Source organism: Elephas maximus, chromosome 10, assembly GCF_024166365.1.
Source record: "Elephas maximus indicus isolate mEleMax1 chromosome 10, mEleMax1 primary haplotype, whole genome shotgun sequence".
NCBI classification, from domain to species: Eukaryota; Metazoa; Chordata; class Mammalia; order Proboscidea; family Elephantidae; genus Elephas; species Elephas maximus.
Window position 1 is genome coordinate 91686902 of NC_064828.1, and position 22321 is coordinate 91709222.

Genomic DNA, 22321 nt, shown 5'->3' on the forward strand with positions numbered 1-22321 from the left:
GTTGAGGCCCACCTACATTAAAGAAGGTAATCTGCTTTACTTAGGCCAGCTACTTTAATCACATGTAACTACTTCATAACAGCAACTAGACTAGTGTTTGGCCAAACAGCTGGGCACCATGGCCTAGCCAAGGTGACCAATAAAATTAACCATCACAAGGGTTTATAGGCAAACTGTTTGATCTATAAGTGATTTAATCAAGTTTGTTATCTAGAAGATAAACACATAAATCTAGTTAAACTTTCCATGAAATTAAAATATAGACTAGAGAAATGTCTCATATACAATAGCAACAAAAATAAAGGCAGCTAAAAATAAATCTAATAAAAGATTTAAGACATTTAGGGGAAAAAAAAATCATTGAAGGACGTAAGGCAAAGTCCTGAATAAATCACCAATATTCATTATATTCATGTATCAGAAGACTCATTAACCTAAGGACATCAATTCTCCCTCAGTTTTTCTATAAAGCCAATGCAACTCCACTCAAAACCCCAACAGATTTCTCATGGAACATGACAAGCTGGTCCTAGAGGATCCTATAATGCCATTCGGCAGTGGAGCAAAGTAACTGGTGCTGTGTGTAGCCATATTAGTGGGCTACAAGAGCAAGTTACAGGATGACAGTACAGAATGACACCATTTATATAAAGTTTGTAAGCATGCAAAATAGTCCCAATATTTCAAGAATAGATTCATATATACTAAAAATAGGAAAACATGTATAAAAATGATGACTGTCCCAGGAAAAACGTTACTTCTGGGAGGGAGGGAAATGGGACTGCTACAAAGAGAATTTGCCTAAGCCTGTAATATTTCATTTCTTCAAAAAGAATCTAAAACAAATACCTCAGAATATTAGGAATTAATAAAAGCCAGATTGTAGGCACACAGGTATTGATTTAAGTAGTATTTCTACTTGTTTGAATGTTTAAGATATCTTAAAATTTAATAAGGCTGTTTAGAGCAGGACCTGAGTAGAGAACTACCTAGTCTCATGTGGATGTACATGCTTGTTCCCTAAGTTCCAGCCCTCCCTGCTGTCAATGGGAATAATTAGAATTTATGACTCAGCAAAATTACATATGACTACATAACTATTCAGACTCACTGGAAAAATGTCAAAATTGTGAATGTTAAATTCTGAAATCTCAAGGATCAACTATAGACATATGAAAGCACCCTAAGACCAAAAATAATAAAATCGAAAAAAAAAAGGCAATAAAAGCAGTTTGGTATAAAGTTCAGGACAATATCTGGTCCCTCCTCCCCTTGTTAAATCAAACCAGAGATTAACAGTAGTCTTCCTTAAGGATTTTCTGTATATATGAGGAATGGCCAACAGGAACATCCACGCAGGTTAATAATATAAAAGAAATGGAAACAAAACCTGCTCCTATGAAGGGAAAATGAATATGCTACAAGATGGCTACACCTTTCCAAATACACCCTTCAGCTCCCCCAACAGCTTTCCCATCCTTGACCTTCTCGTTGGAGACCTCTCCTTAAGCAGTTACACACAGCTCTGCAAATGTTAGAGTGACATTTGGACTGGGCTTGCGTGATCAGCTCTCCTGCTAGGCTGGGCTCCCCCGGGGGCCTGCCAAGCTCCAGCAAGGCAATCTTCACCATGCAGGCCTCACCTCCCAGAGCTAGCAGTAACATTTACCAGCTACAGTTTTCTCCTTCTTCAAATATTTCCTCTGACCCACGTGATGGTGTTCTGCCTCCTCTATGGACAGGAACCTAAAGAGAGTGATTTAGAGAGAGGAGAGCCCTCCTTTAAGAACTTTTAACATTTACCTTTCATTAAAGATTTTACTTGTGTTTTAATTGGTTCTCCCCCCTAGGATTCTGGTATGTATGAGGAAAATTAATTACTAAAATCTCATACCTGTAGAGAGGGGTATACTCATGTCAGTGGAAACTCTGAAAAAACTACCTATGGTAAAAAAATCAAGTCTGAGTGTTTACCAAAAGCTTTTTAGAATCTGTAAGAATCCAAAACTGAACAGAAAATTCCACAATATAAGTCCTAACCGTGGAAACAGTTTTGGAGCCTTACTATGATGAGCATATGCCAATGACTGGACTAGTCAAGCCCTTTAAGAAGCCAGGTACGTTGTCTCTTTTGTTTGTTGCATTTCAGTGTTTGAGTGACTGAAGGGGATCTTCTCCCAACAGCCTAATGAGTTGTGTGCTAATGTTATGCTTATTGTAGAAGTGAGTAAACTGAAGCTCAGATAGATTAAATAACTTGGCCAGTCACAAAACTAGCAAATGGCAGGCCTGGGGTTCAGTTCTGGGTCACTCGGCCTCAGATACAGTCTGAGAACCTAATTACTTTGCAGTCATTTGTGCTTCGAGAGGCACACATATATGTCAGAAATGTGATGATAAGCCCTGCCATAGAAAATTAAAAATGAATAAGAACGCAATAGAATTCCAACTGATAAATATAAAAGGGAAAGGGGAAAGAATCACCATCAGGCAAGCACCATGACAATGAATGTTGCAGAAAAGATGCCCTGAGGGGTGCTAACATTAGGTGAAAGATTAAGGAGAAACAGGATTTGCATAGACTCAAAGAATAAGCGACTTGGTGAAAACCAACTTAACTAAGTGGCCAAGAAAGTATTGCCAGTAATTAGACATAGCAACATCATGAAGTTCTTGATGTAGTGCATCAAAAATGATACAATGCCATTTTCATGGTATTCTTGCCAAAAATGCATTAACTATACCAAAATAATGAGGAAAAAAATGGATAAACCAAAATTCAGCACATTCGATAAAATCTTTGACCAATACTCTTTAAAAGAGTGTGAAAGAGAAGAAAAGACTGAGGAAGTATTACAGTCTGGAGGAGAGGAAGGAAAAATAACAACTAATCCAATGCAGAATTCTGGAACAGAAAAATAATATTAGTGGAAAAAATTGGAGAAATTTGAATACGTTCTGAAGTTTATTTAATAGCATTTTACCAATGTTAATTTCCTATTATTGATAGTTATACTATGGATGTATGATGTTAACTTTAGGAGAAGCAGGGTAAGGGGCATAAAAGAACACTTTGTACAATTTTTGCAACTGTTTTATAAGTTAAAATAGTTCAAAAATAAAATGTTTAAAACTTCAACCAAAATGAAGCAGAATGAATAAGACATATATTTGGCCTTCAAGTTTGCTTGCAGTGTTGAGAAAGAGGCAAGCATACAAATTAAGATGAAACTCATATAAATAGCAGTCTTGTAGACATTACCAGTAATGTATGTATTTATCAGGCAGGATGGAATCACAGAAAAGGTGTGGTCAGTATTACCTGGAAGACAAGTGCAGGTAGCCAGGATGGGATTCATAGGCAAGGTGATGCTTGAAGTCTTTTGTTCATCCATGACCTATTTTATTGAGCATCTACTATGTGCCTGTTACTTTTCTAGAAAATAGTCATATGGTGGTAAACAATAAAGAAAAGGCGTCACTTCCATGGAGCATACGTGCTAATAGGGGAGTCAGATAAACACTTGGGCAAGAAAATATCAGATATTTTTAAGTGTCGTGATAAAAAATGGGCTGATGGGATAGAATGAGCCTAGGAAGAAGACAATTAGGGTGATTGAGGAGTGCCTCTCTGAGAAGATGATAGTTAAGTTGGGCAGGGGCCTGAATGAGAAGGAGCCAGCCATGCAAAATGACCAGGGAGCAGATAATTCCATGCTGATGAAGAGATTGGCTGAGTGCCTGAACGCAAGGTGTGTTCCTATTCAAGGAAACAAAAGGAAGCCAGTGTGCTGGGCTGTAATGGACAAGAGGAGAGTAGTAGACAATGAGGTATAGAAGTAGAGTGACCAGATGGTTTTGAGTCCAAACTAATACATTTTTCAGTGTGAAAGGTCATGCTAATAATAATTACAGGACAAAAGGAGTAAAATGGGACTGTCCGGGGAAAATCTGGACATACAGTCACAGTTTGCAAGAGGAAGCAGATCATGTAGGGTTTGGTGAGCTGGGACAAGAACTATAATTTTAAGTGCATTGGGGAGGCATGGGTAGGGTGTAAGCAGGGAAATGAAGTAGCCACTCTGGCCATGGTGTGGAGAATAGAATGTAAAGAGGAAAGAATAGAAGTGGAGGGAGTAGTTAGAAGACAGTTGTAGAAGTCTAGTGAGAAGACAGAGGGTGGAAGCTTGGGGTAAGGGAGTAGACATGGAAAAGAAGAGACCTGGATGGATTCACACTCTGCTTTGAACGTAGAGTCAATGAGCCTTACTTACTCTTAGCATATAGGCAGAGATTTGCCAGGTGCATATGAGTGGAGAACATTCCAGACAAAGGTAGCAGCATGAACAGAGTCACAGGGGTGAGGTGTGTTCTAAGAACGAATATTTTGGTCTATGGCAAAAGCAAAGGGGTACAATGGGGACAGGGATTAGGCTGGGAATGTGCCCAGGGGCCTGATCATCTAAGATTTAGAATTTGGTGCTAAATAAAATAGTAGGTGCTAATATTTTTTAATATACCATGGACTGCCAAAAGAACGAACAAATCTGTCTTGGAAGAAGTACAGCCAGAATGTACCTTAGAAGTGAGGACGATGAGACTTCATCTCACATATTTTGGACATGTTTTCAGGAGGGACCAGAGAAGGATATCATGCTTGGTAAAGTGGAGGATCAGCAAAAAAGAGGAAGACCCTCAATGAGATGGATTGACATAGTGGCTGCAACAATGGGCTAAAGCATAACAACGATCATGAGGATGGTACAGGACCAAGCAGTGTTTCGTTCTCTTGTACATAGGGTTGCTATGAGTTGGAACCGACTTGACAGCACCTAACAACAACAACATGGCACCATTGAAAATACTCAACTTGAAAGTGACAGGATTTGATTTGTTTTAGAAAAATGGCCCTAGGCCAATAGTAACAGGAAAATAAAATAAAATGAAAAGAAAAATAAACTGAAGACAAATAGAGGTACCTTTTCTCAGTGAGAAATAAAAACAGGAAACCAGAAACATTTTGGTGTGATACACTAAGGTGAAGGGGACTTTTATTTTTCTAGAAACTGTCAACCCACTCATCAGACACACCCTGATTGTCAAGTGGTTTACAATATAATTAATTGTTGACTCAAAGGCTGCTGAACAGTGTGGCTGAGTCATAAAGACAGCCCCAGGAGGACAACTTAGGGGACAAATTATTGTCATGTCCCATGTACCTTCCTTCTTCTGCTCCAGTGCTATTCTTGGCCCACTCATTTCTAAGGCTTAGCACTGTTGCTCAGAGTGGTGTGCCTCACAAGCACTTTGGCAAGCTAAGCATGGTGATGGAGCCAGATAACTTCCTCCCTATAGACTTATAAACTCATCAGCTGTGGGCTGGCAATATAATTTACAATACACTCTGCCAGCCCTATGAAGCAAGTTTCTGTTTGCAGGGAAATGGAGCCCTGACAAGAATGAGTGTTTATGGCTTAATTTTAGCTGTGTTCTCCATTGTTGCTCAGTGGCAGCCTGTGTATGATGTATCCTAGTCATCTGCCAGAGAGTTACAACTTTTTTTTCCCTATGCATTTGGGAAGCTAAGAACAACATTGGGCTTTGCCTGATACCCATCCCAGGATCCTACTTTCTTAAGCAGAAGTGGCCTTAGAATGCGCTCCATCTTTAGGGACAAAGGAATTAGGACATAATTGTTGGCTACCCCAAAGGCCTAAGCTCATACTTCGATATAATTATCTCATGTCTGACCTTTCTAGATAAAGTTATTATAAAATGGTATTGATAGAAGCTTTGGGAGTGGGAAAACGTGAGACATGCCAGCTATGTATTTGCAGTCAAATGATTATCTTCCTACTGACTAATAGTCCCCCCCCCCTTTTCCCCCAATGTATTACAATAGCTATTTGCCACTTATATAATTAGGCTACCAAGGTTACTTCTGTTCAGCCCCTTTACTCCAGGTGACTATAACTGAGACTGGAGTTCCACATGAGAAGAGACTTTGTTTTATCCATGGCTAGATCCCCAGAGTCTAAAACAGTACGTAGAACATATAGTAGATACTCAAACACTATCTGTTGAATGCATAAATCCAACCGTTTATATGGTGAATCTGCCCTAATGGTTTGGAAACTAATCCTACAGATGTTGTAATCTGCCAAGAAGGGCATGTTCTTCCGAGAGTTGGCTAGGAGGTTGTGGAACTGATGCGACAGCCCCTAAGACATCACATGGAATCCAACATTCATTCTGTTCTCACAATGTTTTAAGAGCTACAAAATCATAAGGCATTCATTTCCAGTGTATTAGCCAGTGTAGTAAGCTGGGTGACTCTGGATTCAACAACACCATGCACACGTTATTGTTGTTGTTAGTTGCTGCTGAGGTGGCTGCAAGTCGCAATGACCTTAGGTATAATAGAATGCAATGGCACCCGGTCCTGTGGCATAGAGTTAGGAAGTTTCCTCCTGTTAATTCTCTGCTTGCTCTTAGCCACATCCACTGAAAGAAATACCTTATTTCATGTCCTGTGTGGGTTGGATGTGGCATCTGGCACTGTCACAATTCTTTTGTGTTTGCATTCTGTGCTAACTCTGCTTAAATAGTGTTGAAAATAGCTTGTGTGTGTGTGTGTGTGTATGTGTATGTGTGTGTTACTTAAAGATCTATTGAGTCAGTTGGTTCAGACCATTGTCTATTTTGTACAACCTGATTTTGGAAGCAGGGTTACAAATTGAAAGAAAAAAAAAAATTTTAATGTCTCAATTTTAAAAAAAGGTATATATATATATATATATATAGGGCTTAAAAAAAAAACCCTCAGTTTTCTCAGTCAAATAAAACGGGAAATTTTAAGTTTCTTTCTAATTCTAAATTCCTGGGCCCTTCAGAAAGAGTAACCTGATGACTTCTATGCTATTTTTCCCCGATAACATGACAAGAGGCTGATTCTACTTTAATCAGTTAATCAGACTTGAAAATTTCTTTGTTGCTCTGACTTTTCTGGAAAATGTATTTTATATTCAGAGACAATTTGATATTGGTTTGTGTTGTAATAATGGCCCAGTTTCTCCTTGAAAAGGGTAATGTGTGGGTATCAAATGGAGGTCTGCTGAGTTGGTTCACTGTGGAAAAATAGAGGGATAGGAAGAGCGTTCGCCTTTGCTGCTCCAGAGACCTTGCCTCTCTGAGCTGGCCTCAGACAGTCCTGAAGCAGTCACACTGCAGTGAGCATGGCTGTGTGCACAGCAGCGCTCTCAGCCTTCCACTCCGTTGTTTGGGAGTCTAAAGCACCTACGACGAGCCTGGGAAACACAGCAAAGACAACCATGCAGTTGGCCATTAATCACGTTACAAAACTAACCTAATGGTATTGTGAAAGAGTATCCTGGAATAAAGCAGAAGTGATAGGTATACAAATCCATTCACTATAAATCCATACTTGCTGTCAAGTATGCTTTTTGGAGGTTCAGAGTTAAAACTTTTTTTCAGATTTTGCTAACCAGGTATCAATGAGATAACAAATTTATTCTCTGGTATACTAGCAAGAAGAGTGTGGCAGAGTGAGGCAAGAAGCTTCGGGCGAAAAAGAAAGTCTATAGAGTAGAGCTGTCTGTCTTCCTGTATGAATAGCAGAGCTTGACCAGCTACTGATACCATGTTTAATCACTAAACATAGTCGGCCCGTGGATATAATGAGCCATGCTTACCATCAAAGACAAATATAAAAGGTCTAATTCTAGGGTTCTTGAATGAAGTCTCATGATTGTGGAAGTAGAATCAGATACATCAGGTATGGAATTTGAGGATGGAAGGAAGAAGAATGTCCCCTTATATTTCTATTTGATGAAACTACACTTTACAATGAAGAGGAAGACAAAGTACTCTAATTAACCCTGTGTAGATAGATTCCACTTTACAGCTTGCAAGGAACCCTGGTGGCACTGTGGTTAACCTCTTAGCTGCTAACTGAACGGTCGAAGGTTCGAGCCCACCAGCTGCTCCAAGGGAGAAAGATGTGGCAATCTCCTTCTGTAAAGATTTCAGCCTTGGAAACCCTATGGGGCAAGTTCTACTCTATCTTATAGGGTCGCTATGAGTTGGAATTGACTCGGTGGCATTGGGTTTGGCTTTGGTTACAGTTTGCACAGCTGTTTCAAAGATATTTCTGTATTATTTATAAATATTATTCAGAATTTACATATGGGAAAAAGAAGTTTATAAAAAGTGTGAATTTCCCAAGGTTGTATGCCTCTAAGAGGTAGAGCTGGAGGAAAACAGGCTTTATTATACCTCCAGTTAGTTGCTGTTCAGTAAATTCTGACTCATGGTGACCCTATATGTGTTAGCGTAAAACTGTGCTCCATAGGGTTTTCAATGACTGATTTTTTAGAAGTAGATTGCCGGGGCTTTCTTCCAAGGCAACTCTGGGTGGACTAGAACCGCCAACCTTTTGGTTAGTAGCTGACCACATTAACTGTTTGCTCCACTCAGGGACTTTTCCTGATAGGCCAAAGCTATTTCTATAGACCAATGCTACATGTTTTATGGAAATATTCTCACGTGGAAGCAATGGGCCATCTCTACACATCAGGGAAATTAATACAGACACATGCATGTGTGCACGTGTGCGCACACACATACATCATTTATTGAGTACCCATGAATGTCAGGCATTTTTTGGATATTTTCACAGGTATGCTTCAGGGTTCACTTTTGTGCTAGATACCTTCTGACCACAACTCTGGATCCATTCTCCACTCTTTCCCACTCTTCTCCACTCAGCTTTGACCCTGTTAGATTGTCCTTATATGGATTGCATTAACAGGCTCCCTTGTTCTCTGGTTTTGAGTTGAGTTTGGACAATGGGAAGCACCAGTGGGAGATGAGAAGACATATGTAAAGTGAGGTTTGGGTATTTAGTTCCCCAGCTCCCTCCTTATGGAATGGCTGCCAACTGGCTGCGTCCCTTGACCTGAAGTCATAGTACTTGTGAGGTAGCCTCCTTTACATGGGGCCTTTGTTTCTCTCACTCTCTCTTCAGGGTTCTGGTAATCAAACCTACCCTTTCCCCTTCATGTGTAGGGGTGGTAGAGGGGTTCCATTCTTAATAGCCCTGGGTACTGTATTATCTATGGAGGGTTTTAAACTTTCAACAGATTGCACAATTTCAGTGGGCCTTTCTTTTCCTATTAGTATCCTGACTGATTCAGTGTTATTATTATACATTTTATAGGTGGGGAACCTGAGTCCCAACAAGGTTTAGCAGTTAAACAAATTGCATATCTAGGATTCCATCCAGTTCTAACTCCAAGCTTATATGCTCACCAAGCCATGATTCTGAATTGGAGGCTTACCCATATATGTAATTATGGCTTTGCACAATAGAGGTTTTTTGAGTTGATTCAAAAAGTTAAGAACTATCCTCAGAAACATGCTATTGTCATTTATAAAGGTTGCATTTTGTAATTTTATAACATGTTTGCAAAATAAATGGCAATGGTATCTGGAAGAAAATTGGGTAAAATTGTGCCTGGCCTCTCACTATACCATTCTGTCTTCTCTGCACCATCAGATTTAGCCTAAAAGGGAAATCTGATCATGTCACTTATTTGTCTAAAAACCCTTCATATTGATTACTATCCAGTGTCTTAAGCATGCTTGTTAGGCCTTTTATAATGGGCCCTCCAGCTTTAACTTTTACCACTCTAACCTATATGCTCCTAGCCTGCTGGTTCCCAACTGAGGGTGATTTTTTACCCCAAGCAAACATTAAGCAATGTCTAGAGATATTTTTTGTTTTCATAGCTGGAGGAGATGCTGCTGGAGTGCAGTGGGTAGAGGTCAGGGATGCTGGTAAACATTCTGCAATACACAGAAAACCCCCACAACAAACAATCAGCTGGTTCACAACATCAATAATGTTGCTGTTGAGAAATCCTTCACTAGCCGCATTGAGCTCTTCCTGTCCCTTGAGTTTTCTGTATTATTGTTTATTAGACTCTGTGACAAGCACCAAGTATCTGAGTTGATTTCATTCCTTGTTCAACCTTGTGTCTATACATATGCTATTCTCTCAACTTGAGTGTCTTCCACTCTCTTCCTATGGTTCACTCTTTCTCGTCTTTGAAACAAAAGTTATGCATTCTCTCCCCTAAATACTCAGGGCAAAGAAAAAGATACCAGAGCTGAATTCCTACAACACTTGGTTTATCCTGTAAGTATAGCAGTTTACTTGTCTGTATCTATAACCTCAACTTGACTATAAGTTCATTAATCCCAAGGACCTTATTTTTTGTGCTCCCCACCCACTGCCTGCCATTTTCCGTACAGCATCTGGCATGTAATCATTAAATAAATGAATCCTATTATTGCAGGCTGTGGATAGATTCCTGAAGAATTGTGTTATACTTAATTTTTATAAATTAAATCATGTTTTCAATTCAGTATTAAAATTGCTATTTGAGAAAAAAGTTGGCAAGAATTTGTTTGTCAAATGAAGATTCTTTAAAAATACATAAAAATATTTTATAAACCAAGCTTCCTGAATATTATGTTTATTTTTTCCTCAAGAATATTAAAAAAAAATATGGAAAAAGTTCATACTTGCTTTTCTTTAGGTGAAAAATGCTGATAAAAATATGCAACGTATCTTTAGAGTGCTCTATTTGCTTGGAGATGAGAGGCCAACATTGCCATATATGAGGGCAGCATTAGGTTCAGGAATGTGAAAAGATACTTCTCAGCCTTGTCCACAAGAGGGAGGAAATCACCCCACAACAGGTTTGTTAGTTTCCTGGAACTGTTAGCCGCTGTTTGGTCTGCTCAGAGCTGGAGATTCATGTTGCTCCTGCTGTTGCAAAAAACAGATTTAGAACCTGGCAGGCATTCCTGAATAGATTTGCACACTGTTTAAGATCAGCCCAGTTTGGGGGAAGAGGAAGCAATCTTTGCATTTTGGAAGATTTGTCAGAATAAAACACACTAAAGAACAATGTGTGAGGCCAACAGTTGCACGAGTGAGCAGGAGGATGTCTTGAAGACTTGAAAAGAGAAGGCGATGGAACTGATTGCTTTTAAAGTTGTCCATCAGAGTCTCTTCTCTCCCCAGTAGATGGCTTAAGGGCTGGTAGGAGTATAGTGCAAGAATGTCTATTTGGTATGCTAAGTGGCAAAGTCTATCAAATGAAAGCACGGAGCTAACTGTTCATAATACTGTATCAATGGGCCTCCTGCATTTTTTAGCAATATCATATCAATGATATTTTCTAGAGCTTTTGTTTTATCTCTCTCCTATTACTGCCTGCCAGTCTAACTTTCTCCCTCAAGGTTGTAAAAGGTGTAAATGGCATTACTTCCTGGTATGTTTAAGCAAAAAAAACCTCTGTACCATTCATCTCCTATAATCCATATTCTCCATGGTTTCTGTCCTCTTTCTTGATTAGGACTCAGTCACATCTAAAACAGCATACGCATATAGTAATATTGAAGAAATTAGAAGGCTAAGTTTTAGTAATCTACTGTTTCTTTGGCTTAGATGTACTAATCTTATTAAATTGAGATTAAAGAGGGGAAATGGGGAAACATTTCCTGCCAGATACTCTCTCAAGTTAAGCAATAAAATAAGCAAATCAAAAAATTATTACAATGAGGAAAATAGGGAAAAAGGCTCAACTGAGTGTCATAAAACTAAAAAGCAGTGGCTAAAGAGTAGGTAAGACAGATACCTCTGAGGCCAAGCCAAGAAGAATGGCTAAGTATAATGAGGTTGCTAACACTGCTTATATTTCTCAGATATAGTACTGTCTAGTTTATAAAAAACAATAAGAATTATACTAATACCTTCGTATGTGGAAAGAAACAACCTGAGTAGGTATTCATGTCTGTTGCCACCTTTGGTTGAAGAGTAGTGGAAATGGCTGTAGGGCGAAAATACATGTAACAGAAACAAGCAAGGGACCTTAGAATCAAAAGAGAAGGCTCCATGGATAAATGGATCAGACATTCTAACATATTCCCTCTGTTTGCTTGGGACACATTCTTTAACCAGGTGGGATGCCTCATCAATGACTCATTAAGTAGAGAATATTGATAAAGAGATGTTGCTGTTGTTAGGTGCCATCGGGTCGGTTCCAACTCATAGCGACCCTATGCACAACAGAACGAAACACTGCCCGGTCCTGTGCCATCCTTACAATTGTTATGCTTGAGTTCGTTGTTGCAGCCACTGTGTCAGCCCACTTCGTCGAGGGCTTTCCTCTTTTCCGCTGACCCTGTACTCTGCCAAGCATGATGTCCTTCTCCAAGGACTGATCCCTCCTGACAACATGTCCAAAATACATAAGATGCAGTCTCACTATCCTCGCCTCTAAGGAGCATTCTGGCCGCACTTCTTCCAAGACAGATTTGTTCGTTCTTTTGGCAGTCGACGGTATATTCAATATTCTTCGCCAAGACCGCAATTCAAAGGTGTCAACTCTTCTTCGGTCTTCCTTATTCGTTGTCCAGCTTTCACATGCATATGATGCAATTGAAAATACCATGGCTTGGGTCAGGCGCACCTTAGTCTTCAGGTTGACATCTTTGCTCTTCAACACTTTGAAGAGGTCCTTTGCAGTAGATTTGCCCAATGCAATGCGTCTTTTCATTTCTTGACAGCTGCTTCCAAGGCTGTTGATTGTGGATCTAAGTAAAATGAAATCCCTGACAACTTCAATCTTTTCTCCGCTTATCATGATGTTGCTCATTGGTCCAGTTGTGAGGATTTTTGTTTTCTTTATGTTGAGGTGCAATCAATACTAAAGGCTGTGGTCTATGATCTTCATTAGTAAGTGCTTCAAGTCCTCTTCACTTTCAGCAAGCAAGGTTGTGTCATCTGCATAACACAGGTTGTTAATGAGTCTTCCTCCAATCCTGATGCCCTGTTCTTCTTCGTATAGTCCAGCTTCTCATATTATTTGTTCAGCATACAGATTAAATAGGTATGGTGAAAGAATACAACCCATGACACACACCTTTCCTGACTTTAAACCAATCAGTATCCCCTTGTTCTGTCCAAACAACTGCCTTTGATCTATGTAAAGGTTCCTCATGAGCACAATTAAGCGTTCTGGAATTCCCATTCTTCGCAGTGTTATCCATAGTTTGTTATGATCCACACAGTCGAATGCCTTTGCATAGTCAATAAAACACAGGTAAACATCCTTCTGGTATTCTCTGCTTTCAGCCAGGATCCATCTGACATCAGCAATGATATCCCTGGTTCCACGTCCTTTTCTGAAACCGGCCTGAATTTCTAGCAGTTCCCCGTCGATATACTGCTGCAGCCATTTTTGAATGATCTTCAGCAAAATTTTGCTTGTGTGTGATATTAATGATATTGTTCTATAATTTCCACATTTGGTTGAATCACCTTTCTCGGGAATAGGCATAAATATGTATCTCTTCCAGTCAGTTGGCCAGGAAGCTGCCTTCCATATTTCTTGGCATGGATAAGTGAGCACCTCCGGCGCTGCATCTGTTTGTTGAAACATCTTAATTGATATTCCATCAATTCCTGGAGCCTTGTTTTTCGCCAATGCCTTCAGGGGAGCTTGGACTTCTTCCTTCATACCATCAGTTCCTGATCATATGCCACCTCTTGAAATGTTTCAATATCGACTAATTCTTTTAGGTATAATGACTTTGTTTATTCCTCCCATCTTCTTTTGATGCTTCCTGCGTCGTTTAATATTTTCCCCATGGAATCCTTCACTATTGCAACTCGAGGCTTGAATTTTTTCTTCCGTTCTTTCAGCTTGAGAAATGCTGAGTGTGTTCTTCCCTTTTGGTTTTCCATCTCTAGCTCTTTGCACATGTCATTATAATACTTTACTTTGTCTTCTCCAGCCGCCTTTGAAATCTTCTGTTCAGTTCTTTTACTTCGTCAATTCTTCCTTTTGCTTTAGCTGCTCAACGTTCGAGAGCAAGTTTCAGAGTCTCCTCTGACATCCATCTTGGTCTTTTCTTTCTTTCCTGTCTTTTCAGTGACCTCTTGCTTGCTTCATGGATGATGTCCTTGATGTCATTCCCCAACTCGCCTGGCATTCAGTCACTAGTGTTCAATGCGTCAAATCTATTCTTGAGATGGTCTCTAAATTCAGGTGGGATATACTCAAGGTCATATTTTGGCTCTTGTGGGCTTACTCTGATTTTTTTCAGTTTCAGCTTGAACTTGCAGATGAGCAGTTGATGGTCTGTTCCACAGTCGGCCCCTGGCCTTGTTCTGACTGATGATATTGAGCTTTTCCATCGTCTCTTTCCACAGATGTAGTCAATTTGATTTCTGTGTGTTCCATTTGGTGAGGTCCGTGTGTATAGTCGCCATTTATGTTGGTGAAAGAAGGTATTTGCAATGAAGAAGTCATTGGTCTTGCAAAATTCTATCATTCAATCTCTGGCATTGTTTCTATCCCCAAGGCCATATTTTCCAACTACTGATCCTTCTTCTTTGTTTCCAACTTTCGCATTCCAATCGCCAGTAATAATCAATGCATCTTGATTGCATGTTCGATCAATTTCAGGCATCAGCAGCTGATAAAAGTCTTCTATTTCTTCATCTTTGGCCCTAGTGGTTGGTGCGTAAATTTGAATAGTAGTCGTATTAACTGGTCTTCCTTGTAGGTGTATGGATATTATCCTATCACTGACAGTGTTGTACTTCAGGATAGATCTTGGAACGTTCTTTTTGATGATGAATGCAACACCACTCCTCTTTGAGTTGTCATTCCCAGCAGAGTAGGCTATATTACTGTCCGATTCAAAATGGCCAATACCAGTCCATTTCAGCTCACTAATGCCTAGGATATTGATGTTTATGCATTCCATTTCATTTTTGACAATTTCCAATTTTCCTAGATTCATACTTCATACGTTCCCCCACGTGTCTGTCAGTTTGTCATAGTGTGGGGGCTTGTGTGTTGCTGTGATGCTGGAAGCTATGCCACTGGTATTCAGATACCAGCAGGGTCACCCATGGAGGACAGGTTTCAGCTGAGCTTCCAGACTAAGACAGAGTAGGAAGGAGGACCCAGCAGTCTACTTCTGAAAAGCATTAGCCAGTGAAAACCTTATGAATAGCAGTGGAACATTGTCTGATATAGTGCTGGAAGATGAGCCCCCCAGGTTGGAAGGCACTCAAAAGATGATTGGGGAAGAGCTACCTCCTCAAAGTAGAGTTGACCTTAATGACGTGGATGGAATAAAGCTTTTGGGGCCTTCATTTGCTGATGTGGCATGACTCAAAATGAGAAGAAACAGCTGTAAAATAAAGAGATAGAAATTATTAAAGAAAAAAAAAGGCTGAAATGGAATTTTTGAAGTTGAAAAGTATAATAGCCAAAATGAAAAATTCACTGAAGATCCTTAGCAGTATATTTGACTTGGTGGAAGAAAAAAACAGCAAACTTGGAGATAGATTAATAGAGATTATGTAGTCTGAAGAGAAGAAAGGGAAAAAAAATTGAAAGTAGGGAAAGAAAAATATAAACAGAGCCTCAGAGAAATGTGAGACACCATGAAGTGTACCAACATATGTATAATAGGAGTACCAGAAGAAGCGGTGAGAGAGAGAAAGGGACAGAAAAAAATATTCAAAGAAATAATGGCTGAAGCTTCTCAAATATATGATAAACATAATATACACACATCCAAGAAACTCAATGAACTCTCAGTAGGTTAAATATAAAGATGTACACATCCAGACATATGATAGTAAGTATGTTGAAGACCAAAAGAAAAAAATCTCACAAGCAGCAAGAGAACGCTCATAATATGCAAGGGAACCACACACAATAAGATTAACTAATAATGGAGGTTAAAGGCAGTGGAGAACATATTCAAAGTCCTGAAAGAAAAATAAGTGTTAAGCAAGAATCCTATATCCAGGAAAGTTACCTTTCAAAAATAAATGTGAAATAAAGACATTCCCAGATAAATAAAAATGGGAGACAATTGCTGCTAGCAGATTTGCCTTACAAGTAATATTAAAAGAAGTTCTTCAGGATGAGAGTAAGTGACAGCAGACAGTAATTTGAATCAACATGAAAAACCAAAGAGCTATAATAAAGAGAATTATGTAGGTAATGATAAATGACAATACAATTACACATTTCTTTTTCTTCTCTTAACTGATTTAAAAAGCATTTCCATAAAGCAATAGCTATAAAATTGCATTCTTGGGCCTGTAGCATATAGAAATGTAACGTATTTGACAATAAGAACACAAATGAAGCTGTACTGGAGAAGGAAAATGATACCAGAAGGTAACTCAATTCCACACACACAAAATAAAATAAAACAAAATAAAAAATATGAAGAGAGACAGAGATGATAAATAATAAGATAATTAAAGAAACCTATAAAAGTGTTTGATTTCTCCTTTCTTAGATTCTTTAAAAGACACAGGACTATAGAAAGCAATCCCAATAACAATGTATTGTTCGGTTTGTCACATATGTAGACGTAATATGAATAAAAATAATAGAACAAAAAAGGAAGAAGGGGAGGGAGCTATATAAGAGTAGTTACAATATTTTAATGGAATTAAATTAGTATAAATTTGAAGTAGATTTTGATAAGCTAAGATGTATATTTTAAACCCTAGAATAACCAGTAAGAGTGTAACTAAAAACATTTAATTAAAAAATCATTAAAGCAATTAAATGGTATGCTAGAAAAAAATTCACTCAAGACAAAAGGAGGTAGCAAAGGAGGAAAAAAGGAACAACGTAGTCCTGAGATATACAGAAAACAAAATAAGGGGACTGTATAAGTTTTTTTTTTTTTTTATAAGTACCATCATATGGGCATCCCATGATGTGGTGTCTAAATACTCAATATGATACATTTTAGATGGAATAGCTTTCCTCGTTAGTCACATTTCTTCCCTCTTGAATTAGTATTCTATTCATGGCATTCCTTGTGTTTGAAATCTTTAAGCAAATTAATATAAATCCATGAAACAGATTTTGTTTCAGCAGACTTCTCTTAAATTTTCTGCTTCATCGCACTCCCCTTAAAAAGTATTAGGCTAATAATAGACAGAGCACATTCAGAGAAATGCACACAAAAAGTACACAGTGAGATAGACATTACATTCACACCTGATGTTTATTCTCTGATACTACTAATATTGACACAAAAATACATTCATTTATACATATATTCTTGCCCTACACATATCCAGAGGGAGAAAAACAGTCATTAATTTCAGAGTGCATTAAAGTTAAATATATCAAAAGAACCATTTCTTGGCTCACTGAGTTCCCTAATATCTTCTAAAAAAAAGGCATGTAAGTATGTATGTGCATATATAGTAGAAGGCGTATGTTGTTGTTGTTGTTAGGTACTGTCAAGTCGGTCTGACTCATAGTGACCCTACGCACAACAGAAGGAAACACTGCCCAGTCCTGCGCCATCCTCACAATCGTTGCTATGCTTGAGCCTATTGTTGCAGCCACTGTGTAGGTCCATCTCATTGAGGGTCTCTTTTTCACTGACCCTCTGTTTTACCAAGCATGATGTCCTTCGCCAGGGACTGATCCCTTCTGATAACATATCCAAAGTACCTGAGACGTTGTCTAGTCATCCTTGCTTCTAAGGAGCATTCTGCTTGTACTTCTTTCAAGACAGATCTGTTCGTTCTTTTGGCGGTCCCTTGTATGGTCAATATTCTTCATTGACACCACAATTCAAAGGTGTCAATTCTTCTTTGGTTTTCCTTATTCATTGTCTGGCTTTCACATGCAAGAAGGTATATAGTAGTGATTAATGGTGTTCATAATTACACAAACACATGCAGAGAACATTGCACATGTTTATACATAACGGTTTATGATAAATATATGTATTGTCTATGTTTATGTCATTTGTTATATTTTAAAATTATTTGCAACTTTAAGTAATGATGTGTGTATGTACGTGCACACACACACACAAACACTAACACACTAATATCACACTTCACCATGCAGCATTATGGGTGTGCTTTGGGTGTTTAGAAATGTGTGTGCTTCTGGTCACAGCTCTCTGACAGTTTGCAGAATAGTTAAGTATACTGGTTTGAGAATCAGACTGCCTGCATTCAACTCCCAGCTTTGCCTTTTATTGTCTACCTTATGGTATTCTTGTGAGGATTAAATGACAATGCATGTGAAGGTCTAGCAAGCACCAGGCAAATAGCAAGTGCTCAATAAGTTTCACTTAACACTCCTGGTCTTCTTTTGATTTTGCTATTCCAGGAGATAAAAGTGTTTCCCCCACATGTGGAGTGTGTGTTAAATTTAGATTATGCTTCGCATCCAAGAATGGATCTTTTATTGCAATGGTGTCTTCAGCTGTTACACCTTTATCTGTGCTCTTCTCAGGATTTGCAAATTGTAGTGTAGAACCGTTAGCATGTTCTGGGTTTTTCCCAGATGATGGTTGCTTTCCAGGAATGTAATTAGGTGTATTAATATTGTTTTTGAAGAAATTTTATAAGTTGTATAAATAGGATGGGAAGGTAATGATGAGAGGGTTATTTGGGGAAACTTCCAAGGGGTCTGCCTGCCTTTAGTCTCTTCCTGTTATAATTCCTTCCATACGTGAGGGCAGGGATGTTGATCTCTTTTTTTCACTGCAGTGTCCTCAGCACCTATAAGAATGCCTTTTACACAGTAAGCACAAATGAATATACCATAGTATTTCTTAATCTAAACTTATTTACTTATTCCCAAGTATCTATCAAAGTCATTGATCTTAAACTACCTTTGTGTAACTTCTTCCCAAGATATACTTCGTGTATAAGGTAAACTGAATAGGTTTGTTAGGTGAGTATTGCCTTTCTTTCTTTCATTTAGGCCTGTACAGATGCTATTTTCTTTACCTATCAAACCCAGTACTCTCACTTCTTCTATTAGAAACTCCACCCATCCATCAGGACCACCTCAGACTCTACCCCGTCTACTGTTCTTGCCTGTACCCCTAAAACTCCTCCTCAGAGTGTCACTGGCTTTATTTTCGATCTTTCCTGTGTCAATCACCTTTTGTATTCTATTACAGTTATTTGCCTATCATGTCTCCCTTCAAATAGGCACTTCATCTGTTTACCTTTTTGCCCTCTCCAGTACATGGAGGTAGCAACTATGTGATGCCAGTAAATCTTTAATGAGGGCTCAGTGGCAGATATTGAGCCCAGCGACGTGCTGGCTTCATAGAATGTGAGTGATATTCTCTCTCCATGTTCCGTATACATACTAGCCGAATGAATAATTAAACAACTTCCCATTTTTAGCAGCATGCTGTTGCAGAGCAGACAATGGACTTAGTATTGGATATACCGGGTTAAAATCCAGTCCATGTGACTGTAGGGCAACACTTCCCTCTCTGAGAGCCTCATTTTCCTTGTTTGAAAGTAGGAATAACAGATCCACATCTTAGCATTATGTGAGAAAACATATGGGGAAGCCCCTAACCAAAGTTCTTGGCCTGGAGAAGGTATCAAATACAAGTGAATTTTCTTCCTTCCTTATAGAAAAAAAAAAAAAAAAAACTTAAATAAAGAGAAGAGTGTTGCTCAAGGGTGTCATTATTTTTATTATTATTATTTTTGGTTTTAGCTCTGGGCTAAAACCCAGTCTGAGTCAATGAAATTCTCACAGCGCCTGGCTATAGCAGCCTGTGTTTCTACTCTTTCTTCCTCCTTCTAGAAGTTTACACTCTTTGGCAAATACCCATTTGTCTGCTGTGGTGAATATAAACAGCTGCTCTACTCCTATCCTTCATGAAGTACTCAGTGGAAATTCCAAGTTTTGTTTTATGTGCTTTTGCTCTGTCCATAGCATACAGAAGTACAGTTACAGATGCTTTCACACTCATTATTTCATTTGGTACACTTAATGAGTCTGTGAGGGTGGTAGTGTGGGTACAAATCTTATCATCCCCTTTAACAGATGAGGAAAGAGAGCCTGAGAGTTTAAGGGGTCTGCCCAAGGTCACATAGAATGTGGCAACAACAGGGGTTGATCAAACATAAGTCACGTGACTACAGCTTCGTTGCCCTCTTCACTCTGGTATATTTGCCCCAAAAGCAAAGGTGTATTTGGAGACTCTAATATCCTTCATGCTAACGATCTCCTCCATTCTTTTTTGGCAGAGGCGTCCATCTTGAGCTATGATGGCAGCATGTACATGAAGATCATCATGCCCATGGTCATGCACACTGAGGCAGAGGATGTGTCTTTCCGCTTTATGTCCCAGAGGGCTTATGGGCTGCTGGTGGCCACGACCTCCAGAGACTCAGCTGACACCCTGCGCCTGGAGCTGGATGGGGGGCGCGTCAAGCTCATGGTTAACTTAGGTATCGTATGAAGTACCCTCTGCCACTATGTTTGGGCTTGTCTTCCTTTTCTTTCTGATTTTCATTGGTTTGATTGTTTGATTGAATTCTTTCGTTTGTTTGTTTCTTGAAAGTTAGCTGCTCACTTCTTGTTTAATAGGCGTAGGATAAAACCCAACAGCAACAAACACCTCTTTCTCCTTGTTTCTGCATGAGGTTTTGATGTCAATTTCTGGTTTCTGACAGTGGTGGTTTCTTTACTAGATTATTTGTTTTCTAAGTTTCCTTTCTTGGTTTTTTGGAACCGTTTAGCTTTGTGTAAGACACGCTACTTTGGTCCATCTTTTGATCAGACACATTCCCATTAAGTTCAACTCCTTGGTCACCACTCAAAACAGTCAAAGCTGAGGATAGAAACAGGGCAGGAAAGGGAGGCAAACTGGGAGGGTGTAATTAGAGAGAACTAAGCAGCTATGCAGATAATGAGAACTGTATTATTTCTAGCTCCACAATGACTTCAAATGGGAAATTCTGGTGACCTTGATGATACTGACTCCTCATACTTCCTCCTAATGGAAAAGACAATCAGATTATTTCTGTTGTACCATTGCAAAAATAATTTCATAAGTTTAGAAACTCTGACCTGTGGAAAGAAAATGTTGCTTCTGCTATGCAACCCCATCTTCCTTCCTGATACTCTTAACCATCATTCAGGAGCCCTTTGTACAAAGATTGTGAATCTCACAGTCTTACTCCCTAGTTACTCTGTCCTACTTCCATAGCACATATCCATTTCCCTTGGTGTTAAAATATTATGACAACTTCAGATTTGTAGCTTTATTGGGAATGGACCTGTTCTTTCACTGTAATTATCTCTAAAAGATACTTTGGAAAATTTCTTTTTTATGGCCTCATATTTTCTGTTGCTACTGACCCTCTTTACTGAATTCTTATTATTAACCTTCTATGGAGAATGGGGGCCTCTTGGTGTTTAGATGAGAAAAGAAAAAAACTTTAATTCTGCGGCTCTATTCATCAGAAAGTCTTTTTGGCAATCTCTTGGCATCATGAGGTCAATGCCCAGTGTTGACAGGTTAGTGATATAGCTGAACCCAAACTTCCTAAGCCTTTGGGTTTGTTCGAATATGTTGAATATTTTTGGACCCAGAGCTCCTCCACAAATGTGTCAGTAGATTAGCTTGTCAGGGGCACGGAGAAGACATGAAAGGCAAATGAATCAGAAGCAAGAACGTGACAAAACCTTAGATGGCCTATCAGGAGGGCAGGGTTTGTGAATCCATGCCTTTCTTAATCTGCTCGCAGGTCAACTGGTCACACTTGCACAATGCCTACACTACCATCCTAAAATCTCTAGGCCACAGACTGTTTTGAGCAGTGACTTATTTAGTTATGTCTTTTTTTTTTTCTTCCTTCCAGTTTGCAGCTTTAATAACACTGTGCCCTTTTTCTTGTCCGTCCTCATTTGATTTCTGTTGTCAGCGTGTCTCTTGGTTTTTCTTTTGTTTGTGTGTGTGCGTTTGGTTACTTTGGGTTTTGTTTTTTCTCTTTTGCTGGATCTTTTTCTGTGTTCTTGATTTTCCAAGTCTTCCCCACCATCAACCATGGTAAATCAAAAGATGGTATTCAACCCTTCAAAGGCCCAAAGCCTGCGGCCCGCATAGCAAACAGCCTTGAGAACAGAGTGTACTGAGCAGCCTGCAGGGGCTGGCATACCCCTGTCCCTCCCACCTTGCCTTCCCCACACCAGCCTCCCCCTCAAACAAACCAGCAAAAGAGTATATTACCTCAAACCTGCAACCAGTAGCTGATGGACTACTTTTCTGTAAAATCATAGTAAAAACAAAAAGACTAAAAAACAAGTATAACCCCCTAACTAGCTCACAAAAAAGATGAAGACGGGTTTAACTCTGTCTCTATTTCAAAGTAAGACAGAAAAAAAAG

The 22321-nt window shown here is 39.1% G+C and overlaps 1 protein-coding gene across 1 annotated transcript in view; it reads left to right on the forward strand.

The window, feature by feature from the left end:
* Positions 1-22321, forward strand: part of NRXN3 (neurexin 3) — a 1867393-nt gene that overhangs the window by 691828 nt on the left and 1153244 nt on the right. The window contains 1 exon segment of the mRNA XM_049899475.1: positions 20177-20380. Within this exon segment, the coding sequence (XP_049755432.1) occupies positions 20177-20380 (204 nt within the window).